The 19,167-nt window shown below is 26.7% G+C and overlaps 3 protein-coding genes across 3 annotated transcripts; 2 read left to right on the plus strand and 1 right to left on the minus strand.

The window, feature by feature from the left end:
- Window positions 1-1,188: 1,188 nt before the first annotated feature.
- Window positions 1,189-4,233, plus strand: LOC123271191 (zinc finger protein 525-like). Its single transcript, XM_044737438.1, has 4 exons — window positions 1,189-1,474; window positions 1,559-1,662; window positions 2,559-2,884; window positions 3,616-4,233. The coding sequence occupies exons 1-4, from the start codon at window positions 1,265-1,267 to the stop codon at window positions 4,080-4,082; spliced, it is 1,107 nt and encodes a 368-aa protein (XP_044593373.1). The 5' UTR covers window positions 1,189-1,264; the 3' UTR covers window positions 4,083-4,233.
- A 901-nt stretch (window positions 4,234-5,134) lies between these two features.
- Window positions 5,135-10,983, plus strand: LOC123271183 (biorientation of chromosomes in cell division protein 1-like 1). Its single transcript, XM_044737422.1, has 3 exons — window positions 5,135-5,397; window positions 5,973-8,989; window positions 10,709-10,983. Exons 1-3 carry the CDS (start codon window positions 5,266-5,268, stop codon window positions 10,806-10,808), a joined length of 3,249 nt encoding a protein of 1,082 aa, XP_044593357.1. The 5' UTR covers window positions 5,135-5,265; the 3' UTR covers window positions 10,809-10,983.
- Window positions 10,984-11,097: 114 nt separating this feature from the next.
- On the minus strand, window positions 11,098-15,327 carry LOC123271193 (cytochrome P450 6a8-like; the record flags this gene model as incomplete). Its single annotated transcript, XM_044737440.1, has 4 exons — window positions 11,098-11,322; window positions 12,142-12,387; window positions 12,482-12,700; window positions 14,451-15,327. Coding segments are annotated over 4 exons (1,509 nt in total), but the record flags the coding sequence as incomplete, so codon positions are not given.
- Window positions 15,328-19,167: the final 3,840 nt, after the last annotated feature.

The following is a 19,167-nucleotide window of genomic DNA, read 5'->3' on the forward strand; positions in this document are numbered from 1 at the left end:
ACAATGACAACTGTCGGCTAACTTCAGTTTCATCAATACGTTACAGTACCTTTAGGTTGCGCGGACAGTACTCTGTAAGATGAAAATTAAGTTAGCCGACATTTAAAAATTTTTAGAATTTTTTTTTATTGAAGAAATCGTTACAAAAAAATTAAAAAAAAATTCATTTGTAAAAAATTAAAAAAACTACACATGCAATTTTTTGAAAATATTTTTTAATTGTAATTTAATAAATGAAAAAAATAAAAACAAATTAAAAACGTCGACTAACTTTAGTAAGTATTATAAAAATTTTTAGAATTTTTTTTTTATTGCAAAAATAATTTAAAAAAATAAAAAAAAATTTTCACTTGTAAAAAACTTTTGAAACTATAACGAAACTTTAGTATTATCTCCGTAAGTCATAATAGAATTATATTAAAGTTAGCTGTCACTTGACCATTTTTTAATTTTATTTAACAAAAAAATTTGTTCTAAAAAATTATTTTTAAGAAATTGCATTTTTAAGTTATTAAAATTTCTAAAATGTCAATTTTTTTCTCATTTTTTTATACAGTAATTTATTTATTAGAAAAATTATTAAATATCTGCTAAATTAATTTCCGTCATAATAGAATCTAATTTTTTTTTTTTTTTAAACAACTGTTTGAGAATACATATTCTATAACAATATGAGGTCAGGCTTATAGAATATTATACACTTTTGATTTAATTTTTGCAGCTTCTAAGCGCCAACCAGAGCTGATTATAGAAACTATAGACGGTCACCCGTCCAAGTTCACACCACAGTAAACATACGTACCACGTGGCTATCTTTGCCGCTTATAGAATCTAAATTTTTTTTTTTATTAAAATTAAAAATTTTAATACGAAAATTCATTACTATACTTTAACCGTTACCTAACATTATTATTAATTAGATTAATTAAATAATTTAATTAACAAAAACAATAAATAGTCAACGTTTGAATCCAGTATTTTTTCACAAAACGTAGACTTGGCAACATCGCGCTTTACAGCTGTTTATATTTATTATCTCGCGGTGTATATAGTCATCTAGTGTTGAGTTTATTTTATATAGTTGGATTTTAAATACATAATCCACAACAATATTCATAAAAATAACCTCTAAAAATAATAAATCATAACCACGTGGTTACTTTTTTTGCATTTATTAATAATTGTTATTTATTTATCTAAAATTTGGACTAAAAAATAATTATAATAATAGCTTTTAAATTAAAGAAAATTATATTCAATAAAAATGGGATTAACCAGTGATAGTGAAACAGAAAGTGTGGCTATGAAATCCAAAATTGATGAAATGGATTTAGAACCTATTATCGTTAACAAAGATGAGAATAATATTACTCAAAATAAAAAAATTTCACACGATTGTTCTTTTCCTGGTTGTAAGAAATCTTTTAACAAACCATCTCGTTTACTTTGGCATCTTCGTCAACATACCGGAACAGTAAGTAAATTTATCAATAGAATTTTTCATTGAAACCCTTTATAAATAATTCATTAATTAATTATTAAATATTTTATATTTCAGAAACCTCACAAATGTAATTTCGAAGGTTGCGATAAAAGCTATACAAACTCGTCTCATTTAAAACGGCATCAAAAAGTTCATGAAACTGTTCATGAAACAGTTGTGTGAGTATCTAAGCTAAATCCAATGAAAATTAATTTACCAGATATTTGATAATTTTAAGAATTTTTATAATAAATTAATTACGGTAAAAGAAAAATGAGAAAAAAATTGACATAAAATTAAAAATTTCAATTTTTTGTCAATAGTTTTTACGAACAAATTTGTTTGTTGGATAAAATTAAAAAATGGTCAAATTACTGCTAACTTTTATGCAATTTTAATGCAATAATTTTAAGATAATCTTATACTGAAATTAGCAAAGACTTGACAATTTTTTTATTTGTATTGAAAAACAAACTAGGTTTAGAAAATTATTTAGAAAAAAATTGCATTTATAATTTTTTAGAGCTTCTAAAGATAAAATAAAAAAAAAGCGGTAAAAGACTCCATTAGTGGCACTTTTTCTTTCAATCAAAAAATGTTCTACTTGGAATAAAAATGAAAAATTTTTTTGATCTAAAGGTCTTAAAAATTATAAATAATATATTCATTATTAAAATTAATGATTTAATTAATTGAATAAGTACCAAAATCGAAGAAAGTGTCAGTAATGGGTTCCCCGCCACTAATGGGGTTTTTTTACCTTAGATAAAATAAAAAAAAAATTGTTTTAGCAAAAATTAAGTTAGCCGACATTTGAAAATTTTTATAAATATTTTTTTTGAAAAAATAACTAAAAAAAATTCCACATCTAAAAAATTTGAAAAATTAGGCGTGTAATTTTTTTTTCTATTTTTTAATATTTTCTATATTTGTAATTTAATTGTTGAAAAAAATCAAAAATTGTTTAACATCGAATAATTTTAGTATCATATTTTTTTACTATAATTTATTTTGTTAAAAAAATTCTAAAAATTTCATTATCATTCAATCTTAATCATATGTTAATTTTATGTAGGTGTGGAATATGTCAGTTAACGTTGAAAAATCGTACCAATTTGCTAAAACATCATCGGCGTGCTCACGAAAACAAAGATCGTCTCTCTTGCAAAGAATGTTGCATATCTTTTCGTAAAAAATACAAGTTTGATGAGCATATGAATCGTTTTCACGATGGAAAGTTATTTAAATGTAATCAATGCGACCGAGAGTTTAAGAATCTTCTTAAATTAAAAAGACATGAGAAGGCACATGATGTTAAGTATGAGTGCACCGTAGAAAATTGCAAAATGGTATTTGACACTTACATGGAATTTCGACAACATGCTAAGACTCATAAAAAAGGTAAATAATATTAAGGGGGATGGCCACTGTGAGGTTCGAAAAAATAGGTGATTTTCGGGAATTTTTTTGACTGGGATAATAAAGAAATTTGGGGATCGGGTTTTTTTTTGTTTTATAAAGTATACATTGCAGATTATTCTCCTAAATTTTTATCCAAAAATATCATGTTGTTACAAAGTTATTAGCATTTTTGTGGGGCACCAAAAAAATTTCCGCCTCCATGATGCGATCTCTAACTCAAAAACGGATTATCTAAAACAAAAAAAACGAAAGAGCGTTGTAATCTGCATTCGTGTGGTTATCGTTGCACGTAGGGGATTTTGAAAATTTGGTTTTAAACAAAAAGGGGGCCTATTAAAAATTTTTTCGTTTTTTTTCCTCATTTTTTTGGATTCAAACAGCCCTAAAAAATCTTAAAAATCAAAATTTCCAAAATCCCCTACGTGCAACTATAGCTACTGAATAGACGAATACGGGGAAAAAAAAAATTGCAAATCCGTTCATATTTATGCAAATTACAGTTCTCATCAGTTCAAAAAAAGTAGTTTCGAAAAAAACGCGTTTTCGTCGGAGTGCCGCGCGTATAAAGTCATTTGACGCGCTGTCACAAAAATGACTATAACTCGGAAAATATTCGGAATTTTGATTTTTTTTTTTAATTTCACAGTGGCCATCCTCTTTAAGCATTATAAAATTTGAACTTTGAAGATTAATATTTTTTTTTTTTACAGAGCATACTTGTGACAAATGTAACAAGAAATTTTTACTAAAATACGAATTGAATAAGCATCTGAAAACACATGAAGGCAAACTTTTATCTTGTCCTTACGAAGATTGTGATAAAACATATGTCCTTTTAAATCAATTGAAAGTTCATATTAAAACGAAACATGGAAATCTTAAATTCGAGTGTGATTTGTGTAAAGCAACATTTCCATATAAAATTACACTAAGGAAGCACGTACAGAGAGTTCATTTGAATATAAATGTAAGTAAACCGAAAGTTTATAAAAAAGGTGAAGAAAGAAAAAGACGAAAGGACATCGGTAAACAAACACGCAGTATGCCTTCTATATTAGCGGGTGTTTTATTACCACCTTCAGTTGAAAAAATGGTAATGAATCGTGAAACTAAAATTAAATTGTCAGATACAAATTTTGAATCTATAGAAGATGATATGATAGACAATCAAGTATAATTGATTATTCAAACTATTAGTTTATATTTAGTATTGTATAAATATTAAGTAATTTTTTTTTTACAAGCAATATATGATGAATATAGTTGCATCTATACTTTTTTTTTACTGTAATTGGTGAAATAATAAAAATAATTATTTAAATATTTAATTATGTATTTTTAATGTCCCATTGATTACTATTTATTTATTTAATTATTTGAAAAGTTGTAATTGTTGAAGTATTTTTTTTAAGACACTGAAGTTAACTAATACTAGAAATTTCCTATAATTTTATAATACTGAAATTATTCCCAAGCGTCACAAAAAACTCTTGACTTTTTGGTAAATTTTATTTAACTAGAAGTCAAAAGTTAATAATTGTAAATTTAAATTCAACAAAATATTACGAAAAAAATTTTTGTGACGCTTGAGTTATTAAAAAAATTATTTGTGGAAAATTGTTTTATTTTTTTTATTGTAATTAATTTTGTAAAAAAAAAAATTGACAGTGGTCAGCTAACTTTAGTAATTTTTTTTTTTTAATATCGCATTTGACATTCAATTTCTAATGAAAATTAAATTAGCCATCTAAAAATTAAAAATTTTTTTTTTTTTTGAAGAAATCAATTTAAAAATTATGCGTAGAGTTTTAAAAAAATATTTTTTTACTTCTAATTTAATTAATGAAAAAAATCAAAAATTTTAAAACATCCCAAGCGTCAAAAAAAAAAATTTGACTTTTTGGTAGATTTCACTCAACAAGAAGTTAAAAAATTAATAATCGTTAACTGAAATTCAACAAAACATTAACAAAAAAAATTTTTGGCGCTTGATCTACTTTTAATATCCCAAACGTCACATAAAAAACTGTTGACTTTTTTGTAAATTTTATTTAACAAAAAGTCAAAAATTAATAATTGTCAACTTAAATTCAATAAAACATTAACAAAAAAAATTTGTGCCGCTTGATCTTATTTTAATATCATAAATTTATAAATTTGAATTTTCGCGGTTTTTTTTTCATTCGACTAAAGCGCAGTCTAGCAGTGCAAAATTGTAACTTTAAAAAATTTAGACAGCAAAAACAGTGGTAATGGCAGCTACCAGTGGATTACATCAGTTTGGTTAACTTCGTCAAAACAATAATAACTTTTCTAAAAAATTCTACTTAATATAATTATAGAAAATCTAAATCATAAAAATGGAAATGGGATTAGGCAGCACACTTTTACCTGGTGACCCACGTTTGATTGATCACATCGTCGGTGAGGTTAAATCTCAAGGAATATTTGATCAATTTCGTAAAGATGCTCTCGCTGACGTCGATACCAAGGTAATAAATTAATAATAGTTAATTGTATATTATTAATTTAAAAAATTGTCATCTGAATTATAAATATTTTATCATTAATTTTTTTATCAATATAAATATTTAATGACATTAAAGTTAGCAGTCACTTGACCATTTTTTAATTTTTTTTAACAAATTTTTTCAAAAAAATTATATATAAAAAAAATTGTATTTATCATTTTTTTAAATTTCTACATGTCAATTTTTTTCCTAATTCTTTTTGCAATAATTTATTTACCAAAATTCTTAAATGTCTGCTAAATTAATTTTCCTAAATATTTAATAAAATAATAATAATAAACTAAGCTGACATTTTTTAATTTTTTAATTTTATTTAACTTATTAAAATAGAACTAAAAAAATTTTTTTATAATTGCACTCACAATTTTTCAAATTTTTTACAAATGAAATAAAAAATTTTTTTTGTAATAATTTTTCAATAAAAAAAATTCTGAAAATTTTTAAATGTCGGCTAATTTTATGTTCATAATAAAATATTGATTGCATAAACGAAAAATTGAATAGATAATTAAAAAACCAAATTATTTAATTTCTAGCCAGCTTATCAAAATTTAAGGACACGTGTAGAGGGATCAGTAAATTCATTTCTATCAAAACAAACTTGGAAAGCTGATTTAAATAAGAATCAATTGCGTGAAACACTGCGTAAACATATATCAGACGCAGCGTACTTGGACGCTGGAGTTGAACGTATTGTTGACCAAGTAGTTAATCCAAAAATATACTCTGTTTTTTTACCACAAGTAGAAGATGTCGTTTATAAGTATTTAGGTTTAGAGAAACCTAAGCGTGAAAAAAATGGTGGAACTTCAATAAAAGATTTGCTGCCAATTGATTTAGACCCAGTATCACCCGAGTCTGATAAAAATAGTTTAAAAGATGTGTCTCTTGACTCAATAGATGATCTAGAACTTTCTAATAAGGATAATAATGATCAAGTTGATAATGCTGAGAGTTCTCATGTTACCGATTATGAAAAAAGTATTGAAGAAAAAGAAGAAAAAGATTCTAAGGAGTTGGTAGAAAATGAAGTTAACGGAACTGATTTAATTCAGAGTATGGAAGAAGAAAAACCGACTTGTTCAACACCTCCATTGGTAGATATTGGTTTAAATGACTCGATAAAATCTGATGAAAAAACTGAAGAGGAGGAAGAAGATAGTCCTGTTTTTGAACCTATTGATGTAATTAATTTCCATGAATCAAATGTTTCTAATGATTCACATTTGTCTGGAATTTCTGAACTAACAAGTCACCGGTCACGCAGTCCAGATTTTCAGATTAATGAATTTTCACGTGATCATTTTGATTTTAGTAATCAAGATTCTCAATTTTCAAAAGTATCTTCTGACTCACGGCTGTCTATTGTTACTGATTTTGGATCTTCTAATCAAGCATCAACTCCTGTACCGGATCCTCCTAAAGAAGAAAAATCAATAGACAAAAATTATGATGATAAAAGTAAAGATAAAGTTATTGAATCTAGAGATTCAAATAAAAATTCAAAAAGTAGTTCGTCAAAAGAACGAGAAAAAAATGATTATAAATCTAAATCTTCTAAAGAACGTTCAGATTCACGGGACTCACGTAGTCATCGTGATCGTGATTATAAAAAAAAATCTACTGATTCTAAGAGTGATAGGGATAAAAGTAGAAGCAGTCGAGATTCTAATGATAAATCCAAAGAAAAAGATAAAGATTCAAAGGATAAAATAAAAGATGAAAAAAGTAATTCTGGAAAAGATTTGAAGGATATTTATAAAGAAAAAATACGAGAATTAAGGGAAAAAAAAGAGTTAACTGAAAAGGAAAAATTGAATAAAGATAAAGATGGTCATAGGTCGAGAGATTCAAGGGATAAAAAAGACTCGAAAGATTCTAAAGATTCAAGCAAAGATTCTAAAGATCGGAGGGATTCTAAAGAACATCGCAGCTCAAGTTCTTCTTCTAGAAGTCATCGGCATGAGTCAAGTAGCAGAAGCAAGAGAGACGATTCTAAGTCTATTCATGATAAAAAAAAGGATGACAGACATTCTAGGGACAAGAGTCGTAGTCAAGGTGAGTCTGATGGAAAACGGAGTTCAAAGGATGATAAAGATAAAGATTCTAAGTCACAGAGACGCAAAGAATCTAGGTCCGATGACTCACGAAAGAGCTCTGATAAAAGTTCTACAGAGAAAGAAAAGGATAAAGACAAGAAGCGCCGTGAGGAAAAAAAGTCCAAGTCTAAAGATGATCATTCAAGTCTTCATAAAAGTTCTAACGATCGTAGATCATCTGATCGAGACGGATCAAGTGGATCTAATAGTAAAAGCAGCAAAAATTCGTGCCCTGGGTCATCAACTTCTTCAAAACCTAATTCAAGTCTTAAAGAAACTGGTAATACAAGTAATTCTAGTAGTGAAACTTCTGATGGTGTTGATGAAGCTCAGATGGAAGAGTGTCATAATGTTGATGCTGTTCAAGAAAATATAAAAGTTGATCGAGAGAATGGATCTTCGGGGGTCAATGCTAAGCGAGTTGATTTAGGTCAAAGTGAAATAAGTCTTCCATTAAAAAAGCGGCCGTTGCATACTGAAGGTGCTGATAGTTTGGTTGGTGAAATTAAGAAGCCAAAACTTGAAGAAAATTTTAAAGAAACTGCGAATAATAATGAGCAAGTTGTTAAAATAATTCCTGAGAATGAACGAGTTCAGATAATTGAAGTTTATGAACCTCAGGATGATGATGATGAAAATGAACCTTATCCAGATGATGCAGATATTAATTTAAAGTTAGAACAGTCCTCAGGTGTTATTATGGAGGGAGAAAATATTTTTAAAATAAATATTGATAATTGTAAATCTAATTTGTCGGAGATGGAAATGTCGATTAGAGAGTCGTTGAATGAAATGATTGTAGATAAAATAATGGATACTGTTAGTTATGAAAATAAAGAAGCTGATGGTACGTTTGAAAGTAATATAGTTGAGGTAAATGATTGCAATGTTGAAGAGAAAAAAATAGTTAGTGATTCTGAGGGTGAAGATTGTTTGTATTTAGAACCTGATGAGGAAAGCGAAAGGTTAATTAGGTTTAGGCAGTTTCTCAAATCACAGAATATTAGTTACTATGGTGAAGACGAGAATTTTATTAATAATGATGGAGATGATAATAATGATGATGATATTGATGATCATGATGAAAAAATTGAACAATTGGTGCCAAATGAAGAAAATCAGGAATCTGCGTTAGCTACTATGGCACCTCCTCAGTTAAAACGTAAGCATTCTACTAGTCCGCTGTCGGATATTGTTTTAAATTTGGATAATAATAATGATGGTCACAAAGATATGGATTCTGTTGTTGGTGATCTAGAAAAAGATAAAAAGAGTGAGAAAGATAAGGAAACTGGGCTAGGAAAGAAAAAATTGGGAAGGCCGAAAAGACAGAGACCAAGTGTCAGCTCTTCAAGTCCTAATGATGATTTTATAATGCCTTTGAGTCCAGAAAGCGATGTTTCTGCTACTAGTGACAAATTTTCAGCTAATCATAAAGATAAAGACGACAAAAGGTAATGTTTTTTATTTATTAATTAAGGGGATAGCCACTGTGAGGTTCGAAAAAATAGGTGATTTTCGGGAATTTTTTTGACTGGGATAATAAAGGAATTTCGGGATCGAGTTTTTTTTTGTTTTATAAAGTATACATTAAAGATTATTCTCCTAAATTTTTATTAAAAAATATCGTGTTACAAAGTTATTAGCATTTTTGTGGAGCACCAAAAAAGTTTCCCCCACCACGGTGTGATCTCTAACTCAAAAACGGATTATCTAAAACAAAAAAACGAAACCGCGTTGTAATCTGCATACATGTGGTTATCGTTGCATGTAGGGGATTTTGAAAATTTGGATTTTAAAAAATATGGCGACATATTAAAAATTTTTTCTCATTTTTTTGATTCAAATAGCTCTAAAAATCTTAAAAATCAAAATTTTCAAAATCCCCTACGTGCAACTATAGCTACTGAATAGACGAGTGCGGGAAAAAAGTAGCAAATCGATTAATATTTATTCAAATTACAGTTCCACCAGTAAAAAAAAATAGTTTCGAGAAAAACGCGTTTTTCTCGAAGCGCCGCGCGTGCAATGGTCATTTGACACGTTGTTACAAAAATGACCACAACTCGAAAAATACTCGGAATTTTCATTTAAAACTCTAGATACATATTTTTGAATGTATAAGGGTGATTCTCTGTAAGGACGTCTTAAAACTGTACAAAATTGTCCGATTAAATTATTTTTGATTTTATTAGAAAAAAAATTAACAAGGGCTACAGAACTATCAGCTTAATCATAATAAATAAACAGCCGATTTAATTCTTGCTTTTTCGATATTTGTGTATCTTTTGCCATATAACATAACAGGAGACTGTTTGCCAGAGGACTGTTTTTTTTTTTATCAAATTGAGAAAAATCAAACAAACTATTTCAATGCATTCAACTTTTCAAGTTCTCAATGAATGTTTACATTAATTAGAATAATATTAAGACTTATGGACCCAATTTTATAAATAAATTATAAATAAAAATAGCTGCCAGGGGACTGAGTTTTAAAGTGGCCCAGACACATATTTCCAGCACAAACGATGCTTTGACACTAAATAAAATGGCGATAAAGCGCTAACAGCCCTATGGTAATTAACTCAGGGCTAGTTAGGTCCTTATAAACCTTCCAATAGGTAAAATAACACGCTGGATTTTTTTTTAGCTTTGAACTTCTGGCAGGGGACTGTTTTCAAAATGCCTGGGACACACTTTGGTTTAATGAATTTAATGAAACAAATTAATTTTCGGTACTTTTTATTGAAGAAGATTGTTAGTTAACTAATTAAGTTTATAAACATTATGGACCAAATTATATATTATGGACGAATAACTTAAAATTTAATCTTAAAGTTTGAATTTTGGGAATGGGACAGCCCAAGGGACTGTTATTTCAGTGGTTTACGAATTTATAGCAAAAAAACCAAAATTTAGTTCATTTTTGTTTTCAATGCTCCAAAAAGAAATTTTTTTTTACTTTCGTAATAAATTTTTTTAAGTAACAAAATAATTTTTCTAATAAAAAAATGCCTGGGAAAGCTAAAAACATCCTTACAGAGAATCACCCATAAACTTTGATTTAATAAAAAAAAAAATTTTTTTTTTCTTTTGAAATTTCACAGTGGCTATCATCCTTAAAATTTATTATTATTTTTTTCAGTAATAATTTATTAAATTTTATCATTTAGGTTGAAAAGTAAACAACGTTATACAAGTGATGATTTATATAAGCCACGACCATTATTTGTTGGCTCGTCACGAAGAAATAGAAGATCAAATCCAGCATAGCTGTTACTTATAGACCACACATGGAAGAGACTTTATTTACATAATTATTTAAATAACCGTAGTCTTTCAATGTGTTGATTAATCGTCGACGTATGAAAAAAAAAAATATTAAGAGTTTGTATTTTTTTACGCTTAATATAAATTAAAATTCTTCGACGTTTATAATGTATTATATACATAATAATAATAGAAAAATCGTGTACATAATTATTATATCTAAACTAGATAATTACTTTTATATTCGATAAATTAATATTATTAGATATGAAAATTAGTAGTGTTTTTTCTCAAATTTTTTATTATAAAAAAAAATATGTACGTATAAATAAATTTACAGATGGTATTTATTAATTATCACGGTGAATATTTAACCAAATACCATTTTTACTACTTGTAACCATGCTTTGTACAGTAAATTTTATTGGAGTAATTGTTTTATCAGAAAGTTCAACTCGATGATTTTTCAAAAAAGATATCAGTCCAAATTTCATTGATAGCTTGGCAAATCGAATACCTGTTAAATGAAAAAAAAAAATATACATTGTTTTTATTGTAATTAATAAATTAGCAATTAAGGGGGGAAACACGTGTAGAAGGCCGTTTTCATGCTGATTTTTACTAATTTTTTTAAGGTATAAAAAATTAATATTATTTATTAAAACTATCAGGTTATTTTATACACATATTCATGAGTATTTTTCGCATTAAACAACAATATAACTTAACAAATAGCGGAGATGTCAGCTGATACACATCGTAGGTTGTCATCTGACTTAGCAGTTGGTGTGCACTATAGAAGCCGCAATTTTTATCTGAAATCAATGGCACGGAAAAATTACTTTTTTTTATGTGTATCTTCTATATGAACCTCAATTCCAAAAAAAAAAAAATAAAAATTTTTATTTTTTAGAGGGCTGAGAAATTAAGTCGTGATTTTTTACCATTTTTTCATACATTGTTTATTAAAAAAAAAATAGTTTAAATAAAAATATCGCTTATGGTGGAGATTCATATTCAGCGTAATTGTATAAAGAAAAGTAATTTTTCCGTGCCATTGATTTCAGATAAAAATTGTGGCTTCTATAGTGCACACCAACTGCTAAGTCGGAAGACGACCTGCGATGTGTATCAGCTATCTCCGCTAATTTTTAAGTTATATTGTCGTAAAATATGGAAAAATATAAATATATGTATAAAATAACCTGATAGTTTCAATAAATAACATTCATTTTCATACCTTAAAAAATTAATAAAAAATCAGCATGAAAACGTCTTTCTACACGTATTTCCCCCCTTAAAAATAAGAATATATTGATTATAGTGAAGGTCATACCGATACAACTGCGTGGTCCCTCGCCAAATGGTAGGAATGTGTTAAAAATTTGAATATTATTGTCATCAAATCTATCTGGATTAAACTTATCTGGCTCTGGATAATAATTTGGATCGTGATGTATTCCGTAAACTGGAATAATTACTCTCATTCCAGCTGGTATTGTTAGTATTGTACCAGGAAGTTTGTATGTGTTTTCACATTTTCGGCCAATCGTTGCAGCCGGCGGATATTTGCGGAGTGTTTCTGTAAATTATTTAAATATATTTTATTTAGATTTATGTTATTAAAATTGACATTTGTATTGTATTGTTTTATTAGAAATTTTAAATTAAACTACCTAGAATAACTTTTTCAAGATATTTCATCTCTTTTATTGACTCATAAGTTAATTCTTTGTGTTTTTTCATCACTAAGGCAATTTCAGCTTTTACTTTATTTTGAATTTCTTTATTTGTCGCCAACTCGTAAAGGCAAAAAGCTATGGTATTGGATGATGTCTCATATCCAGCGACGAAGAATACATACGCTTGAGGGGCTATCATATTTTCATCGAATTCTGTAAAGTAAAAAAAATATTTATCAATATTTAAAAAAATTAATTAAAACCAAAAAATTTTATAATTAAAGGTAAACTAGCAACGTTGCAGTCACTATGTGACTGCCGTGACTTCTGAACTATAAAAATTAAAATTTTGCTTTATTAAGTAATGGCTTTTGTTAAATTGCACTGTACTTTCTTAAATATTGACATTTTTAAAGATATAAGCTCATCCCGATGATACATTCATCAAGAGCTTTCATTTGAGTACCCACATCCATTTTTATATATTATATATATACATATATATATAATATATATAAATATATGAAAAATTGATGTAGGTACTCAAATGAAAGGTCTCGATGAGTGTAACATCAAGATGAGCTTATATTTTAAAAAATGTCAATAATTAAGGAATAACTTTGTATTTTGTTTACTAATGATATTTTTAAATATATAAGCTCATCCCGATGTTACACTGATCAAGAGCTTTCATTTGAGTACCCACATGCATTTTGATGTATTTTTCACATATACATATATATATAATTTATATAAATAAATGAAAAATTGATGTGGGTACTCAAATGAAAGGTCTCGATGAGTGTAACATCGGGATGAGCTTATATCTTTAAAAATTTCAATCGTGCACAAGATACAAGGTCATTTCTTAATTATTGATATTTTCAAAGATATAAGCTCATCCCGATGATACACTCATCAAGAGCTTTCATTTGAGTACCCACATGCATTTTGATATATTTTTCATATATACATATATATAATATATATAAATATATGAAAAATTGATGTGGGTACTCAAATGAAAGGTCTCGATGAGTGTAACATCGGGATGAGCTTATATCTTTAAAAATGTCAATATTTTGCAAGATAAAAGGTCATTTCTTAATTATGTATTTAGAGATAGAGCATTTTCGAATGCAGCCAAAATACTTGTCATAATAAATTGACTATCAGTGAGAATGAAATGAAACTTTGAAAAAGCAAAAATTCAAGTCAAGACCTTTGCAATGACACTAAATTTCACAAAAAAAAAAACCGATTTTATCAAATGACTATCCTGGAAACAAAACTTTTCTTATTCTCTTAATAATATAGATTATTTATTATTATCTACTATAGAAAAATTTAATTAAACTGAAATTAGCAGAAATTTGACATTTTTATAAATCAATTATAAAAAAAAAAGTTATTTTAATTTTTAGTCGTGGAATTTTTTATTCATTTCTTAATTTTATTATACTAAAATTAGTTGACAACTGTCAATTTTTAAAATCTTATAACAAATCAATTTTAATTATAAAAATATTGAAAAAAATTTCCTTTATAATTTTTTTTTTTTAATTTTCAAATGTGAAACTTTTTTATTAAATTTTTTTTCATAATAATTTCATTCCTATAAAATTATAAAAAAATTTTTAATATCAACTTTAGAGTCATAATTTTTTTATTAGAAAAAAAAAATACTAAAATTAGCCGACGTTTTTAATTTTTTAATTTATTAAATTAGAACTAAAAAATATTTTTAAAAAATTGCAATTATAGTTTTTCAAGTTTTTTACTAATAAAATTAATAAAAATTTTTTTTTGTAACAATTTTTTCAATAAAAAAAAATTCTAAAAATTTTCTAACTCAAAATTCTAATATTCTAACGCAAAATTTCTTAATTGCTAACTCAATTTTCATTTATAAAAATCAAAAAATTAACAGAAGTTTATTAATTTAATTATCATAAAAATTTACCTATATTATCTTGATCAGAATGACGATTAGACTGATTTTTGCGTTTTAAGTCAACCAACAAATCCATAAAATCATTTCTTCTTTGCCGAGAACCATCGCTTTCGCGCAAAGCAACCATTTGCTTAACAACGTCTTGGAAAAATTTAGTAACATTTGGATCATTAATTTGAATTCCCAAAAATTTATAAACTTGTGGAATAGACGTGCGTAACAATCTCCAAAGCTGACTTTTAAATCCTGGCTTAGATATTTTCTTGGCCGCACGATGAAACTCCGATTCTTTTTCAGTCAGTGCATTTATTTGTATTCCAAATGCACAGCTTCCAATGACGTCAATCATAAAATTTACCGTCAATTCACGTACGTCTACCGGAGCATTACTAATTGATGCTTCGTTAATTAGTTTTTCAAAAATACCTGAACACTCTTGCAACAATATAACCATTTTTTTAATTTTTCCCTCCGAAAATGCTGAAGTTAATTTTGTTCTTAAATTTCTCCATTTGTCTCCCTCCAAATTGAACAGATGGCAGGATAACGGGTCCTGGAAATTTGTTGGGATTCCCCGATTTACAAAATAGTTAAAGTCTTTCACAAGCACGGATTTGATCAGTTTAGGATCTCTGATTATTAAAATCGGCGCACGGACACGAAATACACCAAAAAAAGGTGCATCAAACCAATTGTACATTTCTTTCGTCACTTCTGGTAGTGATTTACGAAATGCTATCGAATCAAAGTAATTACCAAATATTATTGTTGGTTTTTTATACAAAACACCGCGATCGGACCAATAATTGAATGTACTTGTGAAATATAAATAAAATAAAAGTGATAAAAGTACAAAAGTTATAAAATAGATATTAGATAATAAATTAAAAATAAAATCTAATTCAGCCATTTCTAATTATTTTTTTTTATCAACATATACATTAAGCGCGTTTGAATTTAATTAATAATTTATAAAAATTTACACTGATATAAATGAATTATAAATAAAAAAAAAAAATTTATGAAGGCCAATAATATTTAAAGATTAATTACGTTAATTTATAATTTATAACTAATGAATAAATTTTGTTTAATTTATGAGTTATTTTAATGAAGTAGAAAGACAATATATCCGCTCGGTTTCACGGCTGATCAACGACTGCACTGATTGTAAAAATAATACTCATCAAAACATTATGAGTATTGTAGCAGAATGATAATTAATATTAAAGGAATGTATGAATTTTATTCAAAAGAGCCAAAATATAGTATTAAGATAATTCTTAGGGTAAATAAATATACACCGATAATAAACATGCTGGATATTTTAGGTTTTATATCTATTGAATAAAAATTAAAGTATAATATACTTTGCATTAAAGTCTATTGAAGAGACATTAAAGATTAAAGATTGCATAATGACATATAAAATGATTTATAAGTTAACACCTGAATATTTGAATACAGAAATTCATAAATCTAGTCATTTTATTATAATACGAAATAAAGATAATTTAGTTTTTTCAAAGAAAATAACGAAGACAGCAGAGAAAACTCTAGGTTATCAGGATTTCAAGCTATTTAATAAATCGGCTGCCCAATTTTAAAACACTAACTGCAAAATTTTTATCCTGATTTTTAGTAGATTTTATAAAAATCTAACTATTGCAGCCGTCCTCGTGGCGCAACTTTTAAAAAATTTAGCCATTTTCTGACTTAGTTTGTCGAGCTGAGTCAGAAAATATATATAGTTCAAAAGTTTATATATATATATATATATATATTAGGGTGGCGCAAAAAAACCGACTATTTTTTTTTTTTAAGTCTCGAGTGAAAAAATGTTAGTTTTTGATGTTTTAAGAGCCCTCACCAAAGGACAGCTTAAAAAAAAATTTTTAAGAGGTCACTCCAAATTTTTTAAAATTTTAAAAATCGTCAAAAGTCGAATTTTTTGGTTTTTTAATTTTACGGTTTTGGAAATGCCGTAAAGATTCGGTATTTATACGATATAAATGCTGTATTTTTACCGTAATACTTCAGTTATTTTAGCCAGTTTTTTTGTCGAATTATTATGAAAAAATTACGAAATAAATTCAGAATATTTATGGCAGTACAATAGAAAACTTACGGTATATTTACAGCATTTAAACCGTAAATATACCGCATATTTACTGTATATCTGCGGCATTATTGCAGCAAAAAACCGGAAAAGAAGATCCCTACTTTCTATTACCGGCTAAATACCAAAAATATGCTGCTTTACTACTATTATTCAATAGCTTGAAATTTTTTTTTATAATATTATAAATTATCGTGAATAATTTTTAAGAGGTTGATAAACTAATTTCTCGATTGTTATTACTATTAATAATTTTTTTTAGTCTAGACCGGGATTCGAACTCAGATAATTTAGTTACGCGCCGAAGGCTCTACCAGTTGAGCTATCAGAGACACTATCCATACTTAATTACTCAGTCACCTAATAAGACTCACCGAGTAATAAACACAGCCGTCCATCTTACGGTAGAAAGCATTATATCTTTAATTATATCCGTATAAATGCGGCAAAATTATAGTATATCTTTGGTATTTTTACCGTAGAAATACGATTTTATTATTTTAAAATTATATTATAGTTAATACATAGATTTTTTACGGTAAAAGTTCTAGAGTTTTACAGTAATTTTATAGTATTATTTCTGAACTTTGCAGCAAAAGTACGGTAGAAATGCTGCATAACTATAGTAAAAAAACTGGCCAAAATGACCACAGAAATGCCGTATTATTTCAGAATTATAACGGTAAATTTACAGTAAACGCATTAATACCGAAAATTTACGGTATTTCAAAAACCGCGAGGGTTGGTTATGTTTATACACTAGCCAGATTTCTTCACTTATGAGACCTGCAATTTCTTTTTCTGCCCTCCGGCCGGAAAGTGGCAACTTTCTGGCCGCTGCGCTAAACAAAGTTGCCACATTCCGGCTACGTCGAGCAGAAAAATAGTATACACACCTTGGCCAGTAAATAAGAAAGCCTCAGATCACATGTTTGTCAACCTCGGCTTCGCCTCGGCCAACAATTACATGTGATCTGAGACTTTTCTTATTTTACTGGCCTAGGTATGTAATATACTATAACTGAAACTTTCAATGCTCATTACAAATTTTTTTTTTTCATATCAATTATAATTCATTTTTTTAAGAAAGACACGGGAATGTTATTATAATGATTGCACATTGAAAGTTACAATTAATATTAGCTAAAATAATTACATGGATAAAAAGGTACATGCCAATTTGATAGAATTGGGAATCTTTGCAAGTCAAAACAATACTCTAATTAAATTTCAAGTCTAGATCTAAAAATGCAATTCTATAAAGCGCCCAGCGGAGCGGGCGAGTAACAGCTAGTATTATTATATTAAATTTATTATACACTGAGAAAAAAAAATTTTTGTCCAGAAAAAAATTTCTTGGCTCAAAGAATCGTTTAAAATAAATTTTGGTTTTTTGACAAAAGAATATCAATATCTATCATGATAATAAAAAATATTGGCATCAATTTTGATATATTAATAAACGAATAGGTTCACTCGAATTAAATAAAAAATAATTTGATTAATTCGATCAATTCTTGAGACAAGAAAATATATTCTTGAAAATTATCAAGTATATTCTTGTGACCAAAAAATTTTCTCAAGAGTAGTACTTTTTTTTCTTAGTGTATTATTAAAAATCTTTATTATCGCGGATTCTTCATTTTATTAGTTGGTTATTCGATAAGTATTTCAAGTTAATTAAAAAATTTTATTTATTTATCCACAACTGAAATATTAATAGTAATAAAATAAAATTAATATAAATTTATTAATTTATTTTTTAGTAGTTTCTTTTTTTATTAATTAACAATTCACGCATTTGTTGATAATACAAGTTTTGTCACAATTGATACAATCAGTTCATAACATTTAGTTCATTGTTATTAATAATAATAATTATAATAAAATTAATTAAAATCCGTAAAAGTAAAAAAAAAGTGGCGAATCAGCACCGTGAGATATATATTTAAATATATCAATTTCCACTAATAATATCATTAATTTTTTTTTTATATTAATATTACAATTATAATGATTATTTTTTATAGTGAATAATTCATGCCCCTTTTCACTGTAAAAAGAAAAATATTTTTTTTCATAAAAAAATTTTTTTTGCTATAATTTTTTTTAACAAAGCTCAAATTAAATAAAACATTTGTTAATAACTAAAATATGTGCTTTTTTAAAATATTATTTTAAAATAATAATCAATCAATCGATTTAATGTATAATTATAAAATATATATGTTATGTATATACATGAATTATTTTATCATTAAATAATTATTTGATAAAAATGTTAGTTGTGCGTACAATAGAATAATTAGCCATACATCAACATCTTTTTCTATTTGTTAATAAATAGCTTAAAAGTATAATAATAATTAATAATAATGCAGTTTTTGTGCCGTATTATTAATAAATATTCATTGAAAAGGGTAAAAATTATTTAAAGTTAATTATTTTGCACAACAGGCACAAGAGAGCATACACTTTACGTACAGCAATTAGTTTATAAAATAACACGAATTTAACACATCTATGAGAATCTTTATTATTATAATTATTGATAATAAATATGTTATTTATAAAAAAAATTCAGTACAGTCTATCTAATCGAAGTTT

The sequence above is a fragment of the Cotesia glomerata genome, linkage group LG9 (genome assembly GCF_020080835.1).
Source record: "Cotesia glomerata isolate CgM1 linkage group LG9, MPM_Cglom_v2.3, whole genome shotgun sequence".
Lineage (NCBI taxonomy): Eukaryota > Metazoa > Arthropoda > Insecta > Hymenoptera > Braconidae > Cotesia > Cotesia glomerata.

What these genes read in the sequence shown, in the direction of transcription:
- LOC123271191 (XM_044737438.1), top strand. Translation starts at nt 1,265, where the DNA reads ATGGGATTAACCAGTGATAGTGAAACAGAAAGTGTGGCTATGAAATCC. An exon ending in TTCGTCAACATACCGGAACA is followed by an intron (nt 1,475 to 1,558) that starts GTAAGTAAATTT and finishes TTTATATTTCAG; the next exon opens with AAACCTCACAAATGTAATTT. An exon ending in TGCTAAGACTCATAAAAAAG is followed by an intron (nt 2,885 to 3,615) that starts GTAAATAATATT and finishes TTTTTTTTACAG; the next exon opens with AGCATACTTGTGACAAATGT.
- LOC123271183 (XM_044737422.1), top strand. Translation starts at nt 5,266, where the DNA reads ATGGAAATGGGATTAGGCAGCACACTTTTACCTGGTGACCCACGTTTG. An exon ending in TCGCTGACGTCGATACCAAG is followed by an intron (nt 5,398 to 5,972) that starts GTAATAAATTAA and finishes TTTAATTTCTAG; the next exon opens with CCAGCTTATCAAAATTTAAG. An exon ending in AAAGATAAAGACGACAAAAG is followed by an intron (nt 8,990 to 10,708) that starts GTAATGTTTTTT and finishes TTTATCATTTAG; the next exon opens with GTTGAAAAGTAAACAACGTT.